This window comes from Saccopteryx bilineata, chromosome 5 (genome assembly GCF_036850765.1).
Source record: "Saccopteryx bilineata isolate mSacBil1 chromosome 5, mSacBil1_pri_phased_curated, whole genome shotgun sequence".
In the NCBI taxonomy this organism is placed as follows: domain Eukaryota; kingdom Metazoa; phylum Chordata; class Mammalia; order Chiroptera; family Emballonuridae; genus Saccopteryx; species Saccopteryx bilineata.
Genome location: NC_089494.1, coordinates 131,479,634 through 131,499,852, shown reverse-complemented (window position 1 = coordinate 131,499,852; position 20,219 = coordinate 131,479,634). Strand labels below are relative to the sequence as shown.

Below are 20,219 nucleotides of genomic sequence, written 5' to 3'. Positions count from 1 at the left end.
CTGGACTGAGTCACTCCCAAATCTAAAGTGGCCATTTTTCCTGGAAGAAGCAACACAAGCAAAGGGAAGCAATTACTCCACCAACTGGAGGCTCTCCTTCTCCAGTCAGAACAAAGAGTCACTTAAAAGCAGGGGGTGAGTCAGGTAAACAGGTTTGAGTGCTGAAGTCTGGACTACACTGCCAGAGTATCCCCCAAAGGCACGTGGGCTCGCTGTGGTGGAGGCGGTGGCATACTCACAGTGGTGAGGGCGGCACCCAGTATGCATATTCACGAGGCAGCCTGCAGTGGCAGCCTGTGAGGTGGCCATGCACCCACACACCTGGTGGTGCTCATGCCCAAATGTCTGAGGAGGAGGTGATGACGGCAGTCAGCCAGCGGGTAGATCACACCTTGGGAACACAGAGGCAACACCCACTGGCTAAGAGTAGATAAAAGAAAGCCTAGGAGTACAGCTGATATTTACAATGGAACCTGGGCCCAGAAGAGGCAGCCACAAATTCTGGATTGTCTGTAGCTCCAAGAAGGTTGCTAACAGACAGTCATAAGCAGTGACCCCCACTGGTCTGCACCAGGTTCCAGCCAGGGAGGTCCACAGCTGGCACATCCAGCACCAGATACAGAAAGCATCAGCTCAGGACCTAACAACCCTTGTTAGAGTGGTATCTTAAGAAGGGCTCCTCACACCTGACCGAGCTAAGGCATAGAAAAAGTTCACACAAAGAGCAAAAAGAGCAGTAGCAGCAGACAAATAGCCCACAGCAGATTACAAACAACAGCTCATGCCAACCCAAGAAGATCTAGAAACAACACAACCAGAAGCTGGAGGCAGACAACACCAACCCTGTACTCAGCTAGCTACACAAATAGCACACTCAAATGAGTGGTCTATACACAGACAAAATGGAAAGACAGAGAAATGCAATCCAAATGAATCAACAAGAGAAATCCCCAGAAATAGAACTGAATGAAATGGAAATAACCAATTTACTGAATGCAGAATTTAAAATAATGATTGTTAGGATGCTCAAGGATCTTAGTGCAACAATGGATGGACATAATGAGCACCTAAATAAACAGAAAGCAAGCATCAAAAAGGACATTGAAATAATAAAGAATCACCCAGAAATGGCAAATACAATATCAGAAATTGAGACTACATTAGAAGAAATTAACAACAGGCAGAATGAAGCACAGGATTGAATCAGCGATTTAGAGGAAAAGATAAACGAAAGCACAAAAGCAGAACAGCAGAAAGAAAAGAAGCTCAAAAAGTCTGAGGAAACTCTAGGAGAGCCCTGTGACAACATAAAGAGAAACAACATCCACATCATAGGGCTTCCTGAAGGAGAAGAGAAAGAACAAGGGATAGAGAACCTAATTTTAAAAATCATAGCTAAAAACTTACCTAAATGGATGAAGGAAAAAGTCACACAAGTTCAAGAAGAACAGAGAATTCCATTAAAGAGAAACCCAAAGAAATCTACTTCAAGACACATCATAATTAAAACACCAAAGCTAAGAGATAAAGAAAGAATACTAAAAGGTGCAAGAGAAAAGCAATCAATCAACTCAAAAGAGCCCCCATAAGAATGAAATCTGACTTTTCAACAGAAACACTTGAGGCCAGATGGAATGGCAAGAAATATTCTAAGTATTGCAAAACAAGAGCCTACAACCAAGACTTCTTTATCCAGCAAGGCTATAGTTCAAAATTGAAAGAGAAATAAAAAGCTTTCCAGACCAAAAAAAACCAAAGGTATTTATTAAAACCAAACCAATGTAGCAAGGAATGTTAAGGGGCCTGTTGTAAACAGAACAAAGGGGATAAAAATCTAGAAAAAGAGGAATGTAGATTTAAAGAATAAAATGGCAATAAACAACTACAATATCAATAATACCCTTAAATGTAAATGGATTAAATGCTCCAAATAAAAGACATAGTCTAGCTGGGTGGATAAGAAAACAGGACTCATACATATGCTGTCTACAGGAGACATACCTCAAAACAAAAGATACACATAGAATGAAAGTAAAGAGATGGAAAAAATATTTCATCCAAATGGAAATGAAAAAAAAGCTGGGGTAGCAATACTTATATCTGACAAAATAGACTTTAAAACAAACTCTAGAGTAAAGGAAAAAGAAAGTCACTACATAATGATATACGGAGCACTGCAACAGAAAGATATAACCAATATAAATATCTCTGCGCCTAAAATAGGAGCACCCAAATATACAAAGCAATTTTTTTTTGTATTTTTCGAAGTTGGAAACGGGGAGGCAGTCAGACAGATTCCCACATGCACCTGACCAGGATCCACCTGGCATGCCCACTAGGGGGCAATGCTCTGCCCATCTGGGGCGTCGTGCTTTTGCAACCAGAGTCATTCTAGCACCTGAGGCAGAGGCCATAGAGCCATCCTCAGCGCCCAGGCCAACTTTGCTCCAATGGAGCCTTGGCTGCGGGAGGAGAAGAGAGAGACAGAGAGGAAGGAGAGGGGGAGGGGTGGAGAAGCAGATGGGTGCTTCTCCTGTGTGCCTTGGCCAGGAATCAAACCCAGGACTCCTGCATGCCAGGCCGACGCTCTACCACTGAGCCAACTGGCCAGGGCTATATAAAGCAAATTTTGATGGGCATAATGGCAAGATCAACAGCAATACTATAATGGTAGGGGACATTAATACCCCACTAATATCAATGGATAGATTCTCAAGAAAGAAATTTAACAAAGAAAGAGCAGCCTAAAAGTCACACTGGATCAACTGGATTTAATAGATATATTCTGAACCTTTCACCCTAAAGCAGCAAAATATACATTCTTTTCAAGTGTTCATGGCACATTCTCTTGGATAGACCACATGTTAGGACACAAAATGAACCTCAATAAATTTAACAAGATTGAAATCCTATCAAGCATCTTCTCTGATCACAATAGCATAAAATTAGAAATCAGCTACAATAAAAAAAACTGAAAAACACTCAAACACTTGGAGACTAAAGAGTATGTTATTAAAAAAATGAATGGGTTAACAATGAGATCAAGGAAGAAATAAATAATTTCCTTGAAACAAATGAAAATGAACATACAACAACTCAAAATTTATGAGAGTCAGGAAAAGCAGTCCTGAGAGATGTTCATAGCATTACAGGCACACTTTGAGAAGTAAGAAAAAGCTCAAATAAACAACTTAACCCTGCATCTATAAGAACTAGAAGAAGAACAGCAAGTAAAGCCCAGAGGAAATAGAAGGAAATAATAAAGATCAGAGTGAAAATAAATGACATAGAGGCTGAAAAAAACAATACAGAAGATCAATGAGATGAAGGGCTGGTTCTTTGCAAAGGTAAACAAGATTGATGAACCTTTAACCAGACTCACCAAAAAAAAAGAGAGGACTCAAATAAATAAAATTAGAAATGAAAGTGGAGAAGTACCAACTGACACAGCAGAAATACAAAGGATTGTAAGAAAATACTATGGAAGAACTGTATACTATGAAGAACTGTATGCCAAAAAATTAGAAAACCTAGGTGAAATGGACAAATTCCTTGAAACATACAATCTTTCAAAAAGCAATCTGAAAGAATCAGAAAAGATAGACCAAATACAACAAATGATATTGAAACAGTTATCAAAAAACTCCCAACAAAGAAAAGCCCTGGGCCAGATGGCTTCACAGGTGAATTCTACCAAATATTCAAAGAAAAACTAACTCCTATCCTTCTCAAGCTATTTCAAAAAACTCAAGAGGAAGGAAGACTTCCAGCTCCTTTTTTGAGGCAGCCATAATCCACATTCCAAAACTAGGCAAAGACACTACAAAGAAAGAAATCTATAGGCCAATATCCCTGATGAACTCAGATGCTAAAATTCTCAACAAAATACTAGCAAACTGGATCCAGCAATACATGAAAAAAAATCACACAACATGATCAAAAGGGATTTATTCTGGGAAGGCAAGGCTGGTACAATATTTGCAAATCAATCGTGATTTATCAAATAAACAAAAAGAAGGAGAAAAATCACATAATAATATCAATAGATACAGAAAAAGCATTTGATAAAATCCAGCACCAATTTATGATCAAAACTCTCAGCAATGTCAGAATACAGGGAACATACCTCAACATGATAAAAGCCATCTATGACAAACCCACAGCCAACATCATACTCAATGGGCAAAAATTAAAAGCAATTCCCTTAAGATCAGGAACAAGGCAGGAGTACCCCTTTTCACCACTCTTATTCAACATAGTTCTGGAAGTCCTAGCCCAGCAATCAGACAAGAAGAAGAAATAAAATGCATCCAATTTGGAAAAGAAGAAGTAAAGCTATTATTATTTGCTTACGACATGATACTGTACATAGAAAACTGTAATGTCTCAGTCAAAAAACTACTGGACTTGATAAATGAATTCCACAAGGTGGCAGGATATAAAATTAATATTCAGCAATCACTGGCATTTTTATACACCAACAATGTACTGTCTGAAAGAGAAATTAAGAAAACAATTCCCTTCACTATTGCAACAAAAAAGATAAAGTACCTAGGAGTAAATTTATCCAAGGAGGTTAAAGACCTGTACTCAGAAAATTATAAAACATTGATAAAATAAATCAAGAAAGATACAAGTGGAAGCCTACACCGTGTTCATGAGTAGGAAAAATAAACATCATTAAAATGTCTATACTACCCAAAGCAATCTATAAATTCATTGCAATTCCTATTAAAATACCAATATCATACTTCACAGATATAGAGCAAACATTCCAAAAATTTTTATGGAACCAAAAAGAACCCAAATAGCCTCAACAATCTTGAAAAAAAAGAATAAAATGGTGATTTCACATTTACTGATATCAAATTATACTACAAGGCCATTGTACACAAAACATCTTGGTACTAGCATAAGAACAGGCATATTGATCAATGGAACAGAACAGAGAACTAAAAAATAAACCCACACCTTTATTGACAATTGATATTTGTTAAAGGAGGTAAGAGCATACAATGGATTAAAAACAGTCTTTGCCAAATGGTGTTGGGAAAATTGAACAGGTAGTTGTAAAAAAAAAATGAAACTAGACCAACTTACACCATTCACAAAAATAAACTCAAAATGGATAAAAGACTTAAATTTAAGTCATGAAACCATAATAATCTTGGAAGAAAACATAGGCAGTAAGCTCTCTGATATCTCTCACAGCAATATATTTTGCTGATTTATCTCCACGGGCAAGTGGAATAAAGGACAGGATGAACAAATGGGACTATATCAAACTAAAAAGCTTTTGCACAGCTAAATACAATATGAACAAAATAGAAAGGCAATGGCAGAACATATTTGACAATAGGTCTGATAAGAGGTTAATAACTAAAATTTATAAAGAACTTACAAAACTCAACACCAGGAAGGTAAATAATCCAATCAAAAATGGGCAAAAGAAATGAATAGACACTTCTCCAAAGAGGACATACAGATAGCCAATAAGCATAAGAAAAAATGTTCAACATCAGTAACATGGCGCTCATTAACAAAACAACACATAATAAGTGCTGGTGAGGATGTGGAGAAAAGGGAACCCTCCTGCACTGCTGGTGGGAATGCAGACTGGTGCAGCCACTGTGTAACAGTATGGAGATTCCTCAAAAATTAAAAATGGAACTGCCATTTGACCCAACCATCCTACTTTTAGGAATATATCCCAAGAACACCAAATCACTGATTCAATAGAAGAAATGCATCCCCATGTTTATTGCAGCATTGTTTAGCCAAAATCTGGAAACAGCCCATTTGTCAGTGGACAAGTGGATTAAAAAGTGGTGGTACATATATACAATGGAATACTATGCAGCTGTGAAAAAGAAGGAAATCTTACCTTTCTGCGACAACATGGATGGACCTGGAAACTATTGTGCTAAGTGAAATAAGCCAGGCAGAGAAATAAAAATGTCATATGACCTCATTCTTTTGAGGAATCTAATGAACCATGTGAACTGAGGAATGGAATAGAGACAGAGGCGGGATCAAAGGGACCAGAGAGAAAGTGGACGGAGGGAAAGGGGATGAGAGGATAGGATCAGAGAAGGGAAAGAGATTAGTGAAATTATATACACATCACAGAGTGTTATAGAGAACAGGATAGCAAATCCTGGAGGGAAGGTGGGAAGGTGTTGGGGGAAGCAGGCAAGAGGGGTGCCGTGCGGGACACGGAGTGGGGGGAGATACTTTAATCTATGTAAACACAATAAATTAAAATCAATAAAAATTAGAAAAAAGAGCTACAGTGATCCACATTGTTAGCAGCCTGTGCTGGGCCTGGGTGCATGTGGGATGGGCCAAGCTACACATACATCAAGGCTGGCTGCCGCCAGTACTAGTCCTAGGACCGTTTGGCCAAAGGCCCAAGTACCTGAGACCCCCATTGCCTGCTAGCTTCCTGTTAGATTCAGTCACTGAAGGAGCCTCTGGTGTGCATGAGTTACAGGAGCAGGTTCTCAGGGGTCACCAGTGTGGAGAGAATGGTGCTCACCAGGTTAATGTGGATTCAAATTTGGCATCAGTGCTGGTCTGAGGCCACTCAACAAGTCTCAGGGTTCACCTAGGCCAGGTACCACCTGTCTGGAGCCCACCAGTGTATCCTTGCAATGTGGCAGGATCTCAGGCAGTCGTCAGGATAGAGCTAATAGAGCTCATCAGGCTAAAGCAGATTAATATTTGGCTTTGTGGAGGAAGGGCTTAACACAGCAGAGGGGGTATCTGTCGAGAATTTGGGATCATGCCCTTCTCCCTAAAGCCAAACAACTCAGTTTCTTCCTGTGTGTCTCTGCACATTCTCCCCCCCAAGCTTGCCTAGAATTTCTCCAGACTTTTTAAAGAAAGACTGCAATTTGGGCCCAGCCTGGCTGCTGTGGGCAGAGGTTCAAGCAGTGAACAAGGTGACTGGGAAGAGGGGCCTCTGGGAATCATCACATGGGGCTAGTGTAGTTTTCCAGGATAATGCTCTGAGGGAGTTGTGCTTGATCTAGGAAAGACAGCATCTGTGGATGGTGCAGAAGGATTCAACACAAGATCATTGATGTCTGTCCCTCCAACCCTCTCTCCAAAGCCATACTCCTCAGTCTCTTCCTGTAGGACTCTGGCACCCTCCAAACCACCATTCCTCCCCTAGAGCCCTGAGTGAGTGCTTACAAGGAAGAGTTTGTGTGTTGGACCTGACCAGGTGGTGGTACAGTAGATAGAGTGTCAACCTTAGATGCTGAGGACTCATGTTTGAAACTCTGAGGTCACTGGCTTGCGTGCAGGCTCATCCAGCTTGAGCATGGGGTTGCTGGCTTGAGTGTGGGAATCACAGACATAATAACCTCATAGTAGCTGGCTTGAGCCCAAAGGTTGCTGGTGTGTGCCCAAAAGTCACTGCCTTTAACTCCAACGTCACTGGCTTAAGCCCAAGGTCACTGGCTTGAGCAAGGGGTCACTAGCTCAGCTGGAGCCCCTCAGTCAAGGCACATGTGAGAAAGCAATCAATGAACAACAAAGGTGCCACAGTTATGCGCTGATGATTCTCATCTCTCTCCCTCCTGTCTGTCCCTAAAAAAAAATTTTTGTGTTGGCTGTTTAAGAAGTGAGTTTCCAGTAGCCTTCCGTGAGGGCAGATGGAATTCCTGCCTTTTTTTTTTTTCTTTTCCAGTAAGAGGAGGGGAGGCAGAGGCCCCAACAGGCTTCACCTGGCCCATCTGAGACATTGCTCCATTGCTCCAACCAAGCTCTGCTTAGCACCTGAGGCAGAGGACATGGAGCCATCCTCAGCTCCTGGGGCCAACTCACTCCAATAGAGCCGTGGCTGCAGGAGAGGGAGATAGACAGAGAAGTGAGAGGGGGAGGGGTGGAGAAGCAGATGGGTGCTTCTCCTGTGTGCTCTGCCCAGAAATCAAACCTGGGACATCCCCATGCGGGCTGCATGCTCTACCACTGAGGCAACAGGCCAGGGCTCCTGCTGATTTTCATAGCCGATCTTACATGGGCTCCTCTTCGGACACTTGTGCTCTGCACTGGGTAGCCTGGGATGGGATTGAGACTCCACATTCCTCAGGAGGGATATTTGCAGTTGAGATACCCCTCCAGATTATCAACTGTCACATGGAGCTGTTAGGGCAGACTGTTTCCTGCCCCCGCCCTTCCCACCAGTCTTGACGTAGCTTCTTCTGTATGGCCTTACAAGACTATTCTGCCAGTTTTTAGATGGTTCCCCAGGTTGAGTCTCCTAGAGTATAGCTGTAATTTTAGTGTGGTCAAGGGGGGAGGGGCATGCAACTTCTACCTACTCCACCATTCTGTGCCATATCCTTTCATCTAGATCCCATACCTACTGGTAGAGGGGGCCAGTGAACAGATTCCATCTGTGTTGACTTAAGCTGCGCCTTCCAGACCATCTCTTTCATGGCAATCACTTCTCCCTGGCAATCCCCCATACAAGCTCCTGTAATAATGGTAATGTTCTACATCTCTGCTCTCCAGTGCAGGCACTATGGGCCATGTGACTACTGAGCTCTTGGACTGTGGCTAGTGTACCTAGAAACCTAGATGTCTAATTTTATTTCATTTTAATTAAATCAAAGTAGCTATATGTGGTATGTGGTTCCTATATTGGTCAGAACACTCAAGAATTATCAGTTATCCAATAGCCAGAGAGACCTGGAAACGGTGAACTGTTGGAAGGATATCCAGGAAAGCTGTTTGCTGGCTAGACTGGTACAACTGAAACCAGCTGGAGATGTCAAAGCAGGCGCAGATTTCAGCAAAACTGTTGGGCAAGGTGTTAAGCTTCTTAGGATAGCATAATGGCCCTTACTATTGGGCGGCTGATTTGTTTCAACCAAGAACTCCCCATACTTCAAATTAGGTCAAAGTGATTAAAATCTACAGCTTTTGGAAGGCTTTGACTGCCATCCAAGATAAGGCAAATCCCATACACCTTGAAGAGGTCAGAAAATGGTATTATATAGATATGAAAATAAATATCTGATGAACCCTAGAAATTCAGATTTCTTTGGTTCTATTATGAGTCACTCAAAAGGTGAAAACTTGCTGCTTATCAGATGAATGCTTTAAGTAAATGGAAAAAGGTCCAGGGAGTATTTTTCTCATCTTTTGAATAGATTTTTACTGATTGTTCTAACAGTGGTACTGCTAACGATTGATGTGACTACCTGAGCCGAAGCTTCCTGTGAAGTCTGCTTTGGTATATAAGTTAGAATGTCTTTTTCAACACGCTCTGTCCAGAAGGTAGTGGAATAATTTTTTGTTCATAAAAATGATGAGCTCATTCATGCTGCTGAGGCTTATTCAGTTGGCAGAGAGTGCCTCTAATATTGCTTTCCATTTGTCACTGTATCTAATTGAAATAAAATTTGTGGTGTCCTAAACATCCAAAATGTCAGAGGTAATGATCATGCGATGACTTAGTATTTTTTAAAACAAAAAAATCCTTTCAATTTTCCTCAAGAACATGTGATTACTTGGAGTGGGGGGATTAGGGGAGTAGAGAAACTTATTTTCTCCCTCTAAATGTTAGTGGTTAACTTTTTGCACAGGGTCGTGGTTTTGTGGTATTTGCTTGGAGGTTCTTGGGTACCAGTTGATTCATCATGCAGGGGCAATATGCACTTGTCTTCTATTTAGAAAATAATCCTCAGGATCTTGTGCTCTTATCTAGATCAATGAGTACTGGGGTGGCAAATAAAATAAAATCTTTAACAGGTTGTGGGCAGTAATTGTTACTTACAGCAGTGGCTGTCAACCTCAGGCAGACCGCGGTTCAAAAACACTGACTTAAAGGACATGAATTTTCAGCAGAAATGGCTCAGTAAGAAATGAGGATTGGTCACTCGAGTGCAGGGGATTAGTATCTTCTAGGTGAGTGAGATTCTGGTTCATGAGCTGCCTAACACTCTATCACTACTTTAAACTAACGGCAGAATGCGCAGCTCAGTTCCACTGAAACATAATCTGCTGCTGAATCCAGACTGGGAGGGAAGAGTAAAAATACTGTAGTTGTCCTCTTGTCTTTTTTCTACCCTTCTATCACCTGCTTGAACAGCTAGTCAGGTGCCCGAGTTGCAGAGGATAAGTCTGCAAGCTTGATGCCCATGGTCTATACGCCTCCACCCCCCAAAATAGAAGAGTAGTTCCTAACCTAGAAATACAGAACCCTCAGGCCCTTCCATTTGAGAAGAGTTCACAGTGGTAGAAACTATGTGGACAGGTTCTCACATATGACTACATTCTTATAGTTAAGTCAAATATTTCAGAGCATATGTGGATCATCTGAGGACCAAGGACACAGGTTCTCCTTAATCACTCAAGGCCATACAGTACAAAAGCAGCAGGTAAAAGGTGGGAACCTATACAATGGACTCTACAGTCCAGGACTTAACTTCTAGTGTACATCCCACCACCAGGCCAAATCCCTAAGAGCCAGCCTCACAATGTTGCTTTTAAAAATCTGGCATTTGTTAAAAATGGTAATGAAGAATTTATACAAGAATGTTGTAATAGGGTAGGGAGACTGACCTCAACTTCACATACAGGAAAGCAAGCTGGGGACTTAACAGCCAATGAGCAGTGAGGATGCAAAATGAGTAACAGGAGGCAGCAAGGGGAGGGGTGTGCACCATGGTGGCCAAAAGGTGTTCTTGCTTCCAGTGAGTCTGGTCGAAAATGAGCTTCTAAAAAAGTCCACCTAGTTTGCTAAGGAGGGAGTCTTTGTCAACATACAGCTAAAACAGACTTTCTAGCATTGAAAGATCATTGATTTTGAAAACCAAAGCTTTAGATAATATTTTGAAAAATGCCGTAACATTGGTATTAAATGGCGATTTTCAACTGGTGAGCCACAAGAATTTTTAAAACACACAAAACCTGACTATTTAGTAAGGGGCACTGACCTCTTTTCCCTAAAGATTGTCAAATAAAAAAAATGACAACAACCAACACAGCAATAGCCATTCAGTGTGAATGAATCAAAATTATACCTATTTTTTTTATCAGATCAGCAAAAAATGTATTTTTTGGTGTCAGAGAATTTAATTAGTTTATGTGCCATGAGATGAAAAGAGCTGAAAATGGCTGGTATAAAATATATTGTGATAAGAAGAAATGCACAAAACTGAAAGTTTTACAAATTCTTTTGTGTGTGTATATTAGAGGCTGAATTTCATAAAAGTTACAATTACTTGGTTTATTTTCAGAACTCTTCTGTACTATCTGGAACAAATCTGAAACTTAAGATGAAAGCCTCTTGGTTGCTGGCATTAAGGACTAACTGTGTTGAAGTTACAGTTTGCTTCTAGTCACCAACGTCCCTGTAATGCCTTCTGGTGTGTAAAAGCAATTAAATCAAATTTGTGCTCTGCCTGCTTTGATAATGTCCTGATCATTTGTCATATTATTTGCAAATCTATTCTGCATGATACTATAAAGTGACTTCCATATATTTCTTAAAATTCCAGGTAAAGAAATGGAATTTAGAAAAGATCTTGCTACTGTTTTTGTCATATTGAAATGAAAAATTCTTTGAAGAGATCTTCAGAAGTCTTATTTATGTAACATTATTTATGTAACATTCATTAAAACCAGTGAGAGAATAAATCTCAGTAGAAATAGCTGAAGTATGAAATATATTTAAAAACTCAATGAATTTATTTTGCATGGGAATGTTATTAATAAATATCAAGTTTGACACTAGAATTAAAAGGGGCACTGAAAACAGCAAGAGGAAAAACTTGGAAAGTCGGCGGTCTAGTGTCTTATGTTGTCGTTTTCTTCTCTGGCTCCAAGATTGGGGGCTTTTCCTTATTATCATCACCTAGTCATGTGCCCCTTCTTTTTATATGAGGATTCAAAAATTTATTTCTAGAGTACTTTATAGTTCTAATATTTATAATTATTAATACTTTGGTTTCTTATCTACTTGAAATCTTAATGAAATAAAAATCTGAAAGTCTATTTTCCCATATTACTTATGTTCCTAGCACATACTTTTTTTTTTTAAAAGGATTGTTTTAGCTTTGTTTTTTTTTTTTAATTTATTGATTTTTAGAGAGAGATGGAAACATGAAAAGATGGAGAGAGAGAAAGAAAGAACATTTGTTGTTGCACATATTCATGCCTTTATTGGTGGACTCTTGTGTGTGCTCTTATCAGGGATCAAACCAACCCACAACCTGAGCACAGCGGGATGATACTGTAACCACTGAACCACCCAGCCGGGGACTGTTCTAGCTTCTTTTTTTATTAATTAAAAAAGAATTTTTTGAACATATATTTTATTGATTTTAGAGAGGAAGAGAGGGAGGGAGGGAAGGAGAGAGGGAAAGACAGAGATAGGAACTTCAATCTGTTCCTATATGTGCTGTCGGGGGAATCAAACCAGCAATCTGCGCTTCAGGATGATGCTCTAACCAACAACGAAGCCACTTGGCCAAGGCCTGTTTTAGCTTCTAAAGTGAAATACCCAGCAACTGAAAATGTTTTACATCAACTTCTTTAAGGTATCAAGCTGTCGTGCAAACAAACTGACAAAATGTATCAATGCAAAGTAAAAATACCCAATTTAAATTATTTTTGGCATTTTTATTTAATAAATAACTTCAGTAAACAGCATTGTAAAAAGTGAACTGTTAAAATTAAAAGGCAGTTACAATAAGAACGTGACTAATCTGAAACTAAATGGCCAAACAGCGAGAAGCAGATGTACAGTGGTCTGTCATTAGCACTAAAGAAGTGAGGCTGGCACTTAGGCAGCAACAGTGCAGGCCACAGTACTGTTGCACATGCTCATACACAGGCGGGTTTACAGTGGAAACACGGAAAAGAAAGTACTGTTTAAAAAAAATTTACCCTCAGATTGCAAACACATTAAATGATTAGCAGTGGTGATAAAAAGCACCAGGTTTTAAACAAAATAAAATAAACTTGCCCGAAGGTCCCCAGTTCAAACAAAAAATGACGTAAATTAAGGACTTTATGTAAATAGTGCTAAATTAAGGGGATTTTTTGCAGAAAATTTCCCAATACTTTATCCAAGGTTGGAATTTAGAGAAGGCATAAAAGTTACCAAAATTAAGTAACTCTTACAATAGCACAAAGGTTTTTAAAGCTGTTTTCCCTTCCTAACTGACATTTTCCCATGACCTTTGTATAGCCAATATTTCAAAACTATTTTACACAATTAACATACTCTCATCTTTCAGATGTGTCTCCAGTCGTGTCTAATAGGCAAATATTTCAGAAAAAAGTATTTCTGAAACAATTCTAAGCTAGTTAGTAAGACATTTACTTTGGATTTTTTAAACTGAAAACTGACATATCTATAAAACTAAAAATCAATTTGCATACTTGATGACTAAACTCTCATACCCACTACTTAACTATTGCTGTTTCAGTTATTCTAAAATATCACTTAATCCAATAAGAGCCTGACTGAAGAGTCCAGGAGAAAAGGTCAAAAAGGCACCACATGACCTTAGCTGACAAGGATAACACTCCTGTCGCAAGCCTTTGTGTTAGTCCCTGGCATTGATTATAACATTGTTTTCAAAATAACAAAAAAAATTTAAATTATACATATTGTACATTTTCAAAACCTGCACATGAGCAAGACACATGGTGACACTGCCTGGGCAATCTTAGCTGAGAGTCACTACCCTGCATTCAGCACTGCCTGGTCTGCAAGGCAGTGCTCACTTTCCCTCATACTTCGGATTGACAACAGTTGTCACGGCGCTCTTATAAATAGGATTTTCACCCTAAAAAAAAAAGTGAGAAATGGTCAGTTACTGTACTGAAATCATGTAGTATTATTTTATAAAACAATATTAAAAGCTACAGTCATTTTCAGAAGTCACTTCTGTTTTATCGGCCCAGGTATCATGCTCAATTATTTAAAAAGGTATTCATAAAACTACACAAATATGAAAGCAATGAACACTGCCCCTGGCCAGGCGCTGCTTCCCTGTGGGCCCTCCCCGGCTGCGGAGCAGGCTGGCCAAGTCCAGAGGGGTGGAGTGAAGAGGGGAGGCTGTTCCACTTGCTCTCTTTAGTTAGTTTTGAATCCCTGTCTTAAGAAAGAATTATCATATTTCCCCATATAATGTATAAGATGGCCCCACGTATAAGGCACACCTTAATTTTAGGGCCTGAAATTTGGAAAAAAAGTGTATTACATAGTTATTGAACTCAAGTTTTATTCATCATAAAATTCATACAACTCCTCATCACTGTCAAAACTATCCGTTTAGCTTAGTGTATCCCAAGGTTCTCTTTACCACGCCACAGTCACAGAGCTCCAGGGAAAAGCAACTTGGTCTCATCTCTCCAGGCAGAGGAGAACAGAAGCTCCATATCCACGCATGCTGCAAGATGGCTTTTCCAGTCTACCTGAATCATTACCAGCTAGAAGCAGCGGTCATTGGGACTTGGACGTGAGCTGCAAAGTATAGAATTGTGACAATTCCAGTGCCATGCGGACTTTTCCTGGATGTGGACTTTTCCTGGACTCCTGCTCCTTGTGACAGCTCCTAACAGACTGAACTGGGGTTGGGTTGCATTTATCAGGGACTTGGCATGGTGATGGTGCCAACTTGGACTTGGTGAACATGTTAAGGACACTACTCTTTTATGGATTCTTGCTGTATTGGCCAAGGGTTTGCTTACAGGCTTTAATCACAGTAAAAAAAAAAAAAAATAGAAGACTACATAAAGATGATGTGGCACATATACACCATGGTATACTATTCAGCCATAAGAAATGATGACATCAGATCACTTACAACAAAATGGTGGGATCCTGTTAACATTATACGGAGTGAAACAAGTAAATCAGAAAAAAACAAGAACTGCAGGATTCCATACATTGGTGGGACATAAAAACGAGACTAAGAGACATGGACAAGAGTGTGGTGGTTACGGGGGGCGGGGGGGGGGGGGAGGGAAGGAGGGAGAGGGAGAGGGGGAGGGGTACAAAGAAAACTAGATAGAAGGTGACGGAGAACAATCTCTCTTTGGGTGATGGGTATGCAACAGAATTGAATGACAAGATAACCTGCACATGTTTTCTCTGAATATATGTACCCTGATTTATTGATGTCACCCCATTAAAAAAAATTTATTTATAAAAAAACCCAAAAAACTCCCATTCATTAGCTTGTCCTCATCTGTATCTGATGATGAATCACTGTCTTCATATATTGCCTCATCCTCAGTTCCATCTATGGCATTTGAAATGCCACACTTCTTAAATGACTTGGCAATGATCTCAATCTTGATATTATCCCAGGATCTTTTCACCAAGGTACACACTTCTCCTATACTTGGTTTCTTCACTCTTCCTGCTGGTGTCATATTGTCCCCAGAAGACATCATCCATTGGTTCCTTTTGTGTCTCATGGCAGCTTTGAAGGGTTTGTTAATGCTGACATCAAGTGGTTGGAGCTGGGATGTCAAGTCTCCAGGTATGACGGCAAATTTTGTTTTTGGCTCTGCAGCAATCTTCTTTGTGTTTGTTGTTATGTGTGCCCTGAACTGATCAAGCACCAATAGGGCAGGTTTGTGTAAGAGCCCACCTGGTCTCCTTCTCCAAACTTTCTCAAACCAGATCTTCATCCCATCTTGATCCCTCCAACCCTTGTCATGAACGTGGACAATCACTCTTCAAGGAATGTCTTCTTTTGGCATTGTTTTGTGTTTGAAAATCAGCATAGAGGGCAGCTTGGTTCTGTCGGCACAACAAGCTAGAACACTGGATAAAGGCTCTTTTCATGTCCATTTGTCTTCACAGTTACAGTTTTCACCCCCTTATCAACAGTTCTGTTACTTGGGACATCAAATTGAAGGGGGACTTTGTCCATATTTGCAATCTGTCCCAACTCAAACTAATGTGTCTTCCAACATTGAATGACAAAACAATGAAATTCAAGGACCTTCAGCTCATAGCTTTCAGGCATCTTTTGGGCAAGTCTGGTACATGTACACATGCTTAGTCCATTCTGTTTCATGAACCTGAAGCACCAACTGTGTCCTCCTTTGAGATCTTTGACTTCTTTTTCATCAGTAATTCTTCTTGCCTCATGCTGAACCATCTTTGTGGTCACAGGAATTCCAATTGCCCTTTGCTCTTCAATCCATATCTCCAATTCCCTCTCTAAATCAGGCCATTTTGCAGACTTGCCTCTCATGGCCTTCTTCTGCCATGGCGTTTTCAGTAGGGTTTCTTCTTCCTGTAGCCAGTGTCGGATTGATTTCTCAGTTGGAGGAGGACCAAACTTACATTCAGCAGCACAATTTCCATTCACTTTTGCAAACTGGATCACTTTTAATTTGAATTCGGCACTCTATTAAAATCTTTTCTGATCCATTTCTGGGCAGAACGTGGCAAGACATAACCTACCGTAATATACCGGTAACAAGTACGAAACAATGAGCTCGAAGACAAATGTGAAAAAGCAGGAAATGCAAGTAAAAAAATCTACAACCACTGTATAAGACACACCCAGTAAAAACTGAGTGTCAGAATTTTTTGGAGAAGGGTGCAACTTATATATGAGGAAATACAGTAACTCTGTTTTCATCAACTGCCTAATTCTTAACCCTTTCAATGTGCACGGAGGTGCTGATAATTAACAGGAATCCTTGGCTTTCAATCCTGGGAGGGAAAGAGGGAGAAAGGGTGGTGCTTCACAGTCAGACCTATAAAGGATGTTCCGGGCAAGGCTGTCAGTGGCCCCAAGGGCACCACTGGGCCTCCACCCAGTCACCATGCTGCCCAATTTGCTTGGAATGTTAACAAACATAATTTCCATTCTTCATAAAATAAGTGTTATTCTTTAATATTGTACTGCTGAAATTATTTTTATTGCACTACTATAATTTAATAGAGTACTGAAAGTCAAGTCCAGTAAATGACTCCAAACCATATAAACACGAGAGATCCTTCAAGATGCTACAATATATTGAGTGATGTTTTAAGTAGGAAAATAACTAAGAAAAAAATTATTTTAAATAACAAGAAAGGCCCTGGCCGGGTGGCTCAGTGGACAAAGCGCTTCCTGGCACACTGAGGTTGCAGATCAGATCTCCAATCAGGGCACGGATGAGAAGCCAGCAGTGAGTGCACAACTAAAGGGAGCAACTAAGTGGAACAAGTTGATGCTTCTCCCCACCCCACCCCCCAAAAAAATCAATGGAAAAGTTAAAAAAAAATAAAAGTAAAAAGAAAATTCATGACGGGCAGCTCAGGTTAAGAAAAATAAAAAATAAAAATAAAAGGAAAATAACATAAAACCTCACAGCACCATTTTCCTAAAAATTTCTGATGCTAATTGATACATTCAAATACCTGCTGTAGTATTTTCTTTCTAGTTCTTATAAACTGAAAGTAGGCTTGAAAGCCAAGTGAGAAGTACAGCCATATAATTCCCTATTAGAGAAAATTACAGTGAGTACAAATCAAATATTAAAAAACTTAAAATACTGAGGTTTTAGACAAAAATTAAGATTTTAAAATACGGTTTAGTTTTTTATCTCACTATAGAACTATTTGCAGTAATTTAAAAAAATATTATGGAAAGCATCTAAACAGTAATTTTTGCTTTTAAATTTTATTCACACTTCACTACAGAGTATATTTGGATCTGGCTTTCATTGGCAAAAATTTCTGCCCTCTAGAGAAGGATACAGTCTGGTGGATGGTAAATATGAAAATAAATTAAGTCCCTTTGATATACTACAAAACAGAATTACATAGATAATAAAGGAACGGTATAAAAAGGGACTAAGTACAGGTAAGACGTCAAAAGGCAAACAGAACCATCTGCAAAGTCAGGTGTAGGAAAAGGAACAGCACATTTATGTAGAAAATAGCCACAGCTCAGAAGTTTCAGGGTGTGTGGGTGAGTGCATGTTTTGCAGCCGGAAAGTGGAGAATGGACAAGAAAGAAGACAGTGCCCAGTCAGAGAAGATCCTGGATGCATGCTAACATGTTGGGATTTCCCCCTGTAGACAGAAGATCGTCGAGGGGGAAGCTGGTGTGTCAGGGGTGGGTCCTGAGAGACACCATGACTTCAGCTCAGAAGCAAGTCAGAGAACAATGAGAACAGGACAGCATATCCTCCCAGAGAGCAAAACACAACCTGATAGGTCATCTTTTCAGAAACATGGAGGAACTCAGGATCGCTCACAGACATTAGATAATCTGGATGATAAAAATCACGTAAGATATTAAATTCTGAGCTTCATCCCAACTGGAGCTAATGTATTGTCATATATACATTACAGCAGACATTTCACGTGGAGCCAGGAAACTGGACCTAGCAACTGCATTCTTAAATTATACAGCACAGGTAAGACACACTTGTTATTTCTGTCTTCCAATCCGCACATGTCAGCACTGCCCACTCTTTCAAATGCTAGGAAAATAAATTACCATTTACTTAAGTTTATTTAAAATATTGCATTAGGTAAATCTAACTTTTAATACTTAAGAATTATAAAGAGGTACATAAAATACTCCAGAAATAAAAAACACACACACACAAAAAAAACACTGTTACTGATGAGTCCAAAGTATAATTTATATGGCAGAACTTACCTCTGGAGAAAAGCTTGCCTTTTCATATATACAAACATTTATATTTATTATTCAAAGTCCACTCAAACAAAATTCAGCATGCAAGGTTAGAGGTAAAATGAAACTATCTGCATTAGGCATCATTTTAAATGGAAGTAAACCAAAATAATTCAGATTAGTGTTCATCGTTCAGAATGCAGAGCCACCCTTCTCCCAGTAAAAAGCAAAGGCTGTAAATCTAGAGCACAGGGCTAGATTCAGACAGGAAATGTCAGCTCAGCAACGCTGCCTCTGTGCCGCTCTGGGGGGGCTGACGGTGGCACAGGAGCGCCTCCGTGAGCCACACTAGATACACGATGCGCTGCTCTGAGACTAGGGACCCATTTATTTTCCATAACAGCAGGGACGAAACACTAGACAATTTTTTAATCCACTTTAACTATTATAAAATTGGCAATTTGATTTTTCTCATGTCCCTACAAGAGCATCTTATGTGCTGAAATAATCACAGGGGCCAATTAATAAGACAACATAACTGACTGGCAGACTTCGGTCCCGTATCAGAAACATACCATGATTTATTTTCATTTCTTGATGTTCATTCATTAATTTCTATTTTTTATTGCTACTTGAACTTTTCTTGAAAAAGCAACTCAGAAGAATCTGCAGCTGTTATTCTGGGTTTCACTAACGAATAGAGACATTTTTACTTTTGCTTCTTAAATTACCCAAAATGCTTATTTTGGCTGAAGCAGTAACATTTTAGCCAAAAATTATATTAGTAATACAAACATTAAATTTCACTGTTATTGGTAACTTCTTTCAAAGTACAACTTAACATACAGCAAAGGTGAAAATTTCACTTTTCAGTAGGACATAGAGAATTTTTTTACCTATGAGAAGTAACCATATGAAATTGTCAGTATTCAACTGTTTGAGACCTACTACAAAAAAGAAAGAAAACCAAGCAAATGTTTCCTTCTAAAAGTGACTTTCTGGAAAGTATTAGATAAGAAAGTGGCAAGTCTCAGACTAATATGAAAATGGAGCAACCTGCCCATATATGAATCTGACTATAATTTATTGCCATTAAGTTGAACTTTGCCATTTCAAAAATCTTAAAATCTACTAAGTAATAAAAGAAAAATCAGACCAGTGTTGTTTTTTTATGTTTTGTTTTGTTTTTACAATGACAGAGAGAGAGTCAGAGAAAGGGATAGATTGGGACAGACAGACATGAACCTAGAGAGATGAGAAACATCAATCATCAGTTTTTTGTTGTGACACCTTAGTTGTTCATTGATTGCTTTCTCATATGTGCCTTGACCGCGGCCCTTCAGTAGACCGAGTAACCCCTTGCTCGAGCCAGTGACCTTAGGTCCAAGCTGGTGAGCTTTGCTCAAACCAGATGAGCCCATGCTCAAGCTGGCGACCTCAGGGTCTTGAACCTGGGTCCTCCACGTCCCAATCCGATGCTTTATCCACTGCGTCACCGCCTGGTCAGGCTTGGTTTCTAATATTACTGATGTCTAAAAATATTAAACAATCCTATAATGAGACCGTATTTGTTATTATTTTATAAGCAAA

The 20,219-nt window shown here is 39.6% G+C and overlaps 1 protein-coding gene across 3 annotated transcripts in view; it reads right to left on the bottom strand.

Annotated features, from left to right (window-relative positions):
- Window positions 1-12,624: 12,624 nt before the first annotated feature.
- ITGB1 (integrin subunit beta 1) overlaps window positions 12,625-20,219 on the bottom strand; it is a 71,529-nt gene continuing 63,934 nt past the window's right edge. For all 3 annotated transcript variants that reach the window (XM_066279173.1, XM_066279175.1, XM_066279176.1), the window contains one exon: window positions 12,625-13,814. Coding sequence is in view for 1 of the 3 variants with exons in the window: in XM_066279176.1 (XP_066135273.1) it covers window positions 13,749-13,814 (66 nt within the window). In the remaining 2 variants the exon portion in view is untranslated. The remainder of the gene's footprint in view (window positions 13,815-20,219) is intronic.